Source organism: Panthera uncia, chromosome B1 (genome assembly GCF_023721935.1).
Source record: "Panthera uncia isolate 11264 chromosome B1, Puncia_PCG_1.0, whole genome shotgun sequence".
NCBI lineage: Eukaryota > Metazoa > Chordata > Mammalia > Carnivora > Felidae > Panthera > Panthera uncia.
In genome coordinates, this window is record NC_064811.1 from 17,378,063 (window position 1) to 17,380,350 (window position 2,288).

Here is a 2,288-nt window from a genome sequence, read left to right on the forward strand (position 1 = left end):
GGGAGACAGTTAAGAAAGCATCTGAACTGCACATCAGGAATCTGGGACATTGACCCTGATGCTCAATCACTATGGAACTTGGGCAAGTCACTTATCCCTGCAGGACTCTCCAATGTGCTCCCTAGCAAAATAAGGGAACTGGTCCGATATAACTTGAACCAACGTAATCCAGAACATTAGCTGATTCTTAAGTGAATTATAATTTCTCCCCATTCACTACATTCTATTATTTTCATCTAAAGAGGTTTCAGGTGCAAAAAATATTGGATTAATAGTACATTGTAGGGGCGCCTGGGTGGCTCAGTTGGTTAATCGTCCGACTTCAGCTCAGGCCATGATCTCACAGTTTGCGAGTTGGAGCCCCACATCCATCCATCGGGCTCTTTCCTGCACGCACGGGAGCCCGCTTTGGATCCTCTGTCCCCCTCTCTCTCTGCCCCTCCCCCACTAAGGCTCATGCTCTCTCCCAAAACTAAATAAACGTTTTAAAAAATTATGACATTTTAAAGGCACTACGAATTCTTTGAAACAGCTTAACTGATAATGTGCTGAAAAGTGATTTTCTATGACACCATCTTTTTTTTCCTGCAAAACGAAAACAACTTACAAATAGCTGACTTAATACAGCTGAAACTGTTGACATTCTGAAAAACTCGACCTAAACTTGAATCAGCTGGAGCACCACCGATTCAGAACCCAAATGTATGATGACTAATTTCCGCAAAGTTATAAAGGGATATCTCCAACATGGGGTTTTCACTGCTTGACTCAAGACTGTAATTAAAGGTCCCATCCCAAAATTTCCACTTCAAAGAATCTGGGTAAGAAATAAATAAATACAGCTGCTGCCACTACCAAACGGTCAGTAAACGAGTCAAAGAAAACTATTTTATCCATGTTCATGCCTCCATAGACAAAAACACTTTTTCCCTGTGTTAAGCCTTTCTTAATTCAAACAAATGGAAATGGAAGAACAAAGGTCTTAGTAATGAGGTTTATACTTCTCTTACCCCTAGCCTCCTGCTTAATTTGGGTTAAATTAAAAATCGTACTTCAAGCTTTTCATAAATCATGCTGTTCCCCCTGACTTCGTGTTTTTACAGTGGTAGCCTTGATTCTTTTTTAGGAAACGAACCAAAAGAACGAGAGGAACACGGGACAGAGAGGCTCACGTTTCAGTTCGACAAAATATCCCTTAGAAATAGTTCAACTTTTCCAAGCCAATTCATCGTTCAGAAAATCAAGTCAAGATTTCAACTGTCCAGCTAGCATGGGCAGAACCACGCCTGCAAAACTGGACCGTGAATCTGAGCACAAATGGAGTCCTGAGACCAAAAACTCTTCCTTCCAGGTCGGAAACTCAACTCAAATATCAAGTGCCTCGACATGGGAGGCTCAACAAACCCAGTTTTCAATTCCAAAATTCTCGGGTTTTTAAGTATGAGCGCGCAAACACATGAAACCCGGGCTGGAAGGTGCACGGTTCGTCTCAAATGTATTTCACGCCCTTAATAACAACTCCATTTTAAAAGGTGTTCTTTTACTGTGTGGTAAAACTAAGGGAGCGAAAGGCAAGGAAACAGTCTGGGGGGTAGGGGATTGTACACACAGGCGTTCCAAGTCCCAGTGTTGTTTTGGTATTCTGCAAACATTCATGCAAACCGCATGGAAGTGTAAGTTAATCTGCAGAAAAGCTGAAGGATCGGCGCTTCTACGGAGCACCGTGTTTTCTGGAAGCCCAAGCAAAGGATGGGCCATCTACAATTTCGCCGACTGCGTGTTTACTTGCATCCTCACGTGGCACCGCGCAGCCACAGAAGCGCTGCGCCGGGACAGCGCGGGGCGCGCCAGGGAACCCGAAAACTTTTACTTTGCAAACTAGCGGAACTGGAAAGCGGCTCCGGGGCGGATTCACTTGCCTTCCCCGAAACGCGCCCCTGCCAAGCCAACCCCCCCAGCGCCATCCCTGCCTGCAGCTTCATTCACACAAAGGCGCGTGGGTGCCGGCAGCACCCCTCTCCAAAGTTGCGCAGAGAGAGGCGGCCCGACGAGAAAGCGCCCCAGGGAGGGGACCCGAGGCGAGGGCTACTCACAGGGTGACCGTGCGGTTGGGCAGCGTGTCGGGGGGCAAGACCTGCGCGAGCTCCAGGCTGCTGCACACCACCTTGCCCTCGGCGGCGCCCGCCGCCCTGCCGGCCCCTCGGGGCCGCCCGTCGTGCTTGCAGCCGGGGGGCAGCGCCGCGGCGCAGCCGCCGCCTCCCAGCAGCGCGAGCAGCGCGAACGGCAGC

At 48.8% G+C, this 2,288-nt stretch overlaps 1 protein-coding gene across 1 annotated transcript in view; it reads right to left on the reverse strand.

Annotated features, from left to right (window-relative positions):
• Positions 1-2,288, reverse strand: part of ADGRA3 (adhesion G protein-coupled receptor A3) — a 134,326-nt gene that overhangs the window by 131,016 nt on the left and 1,022 nt on the right. The window contains exon 3 of the mRNA XM_049630007.1: positions 2,094-2,283. Within this exon, the coding sequence (XP_049485964.1) occupies positions 2,094-2,283 (190 nt within the window). The remainder of the gene's footprint in view (positions 1-2,093; positions 2,284-2,288) is intronic.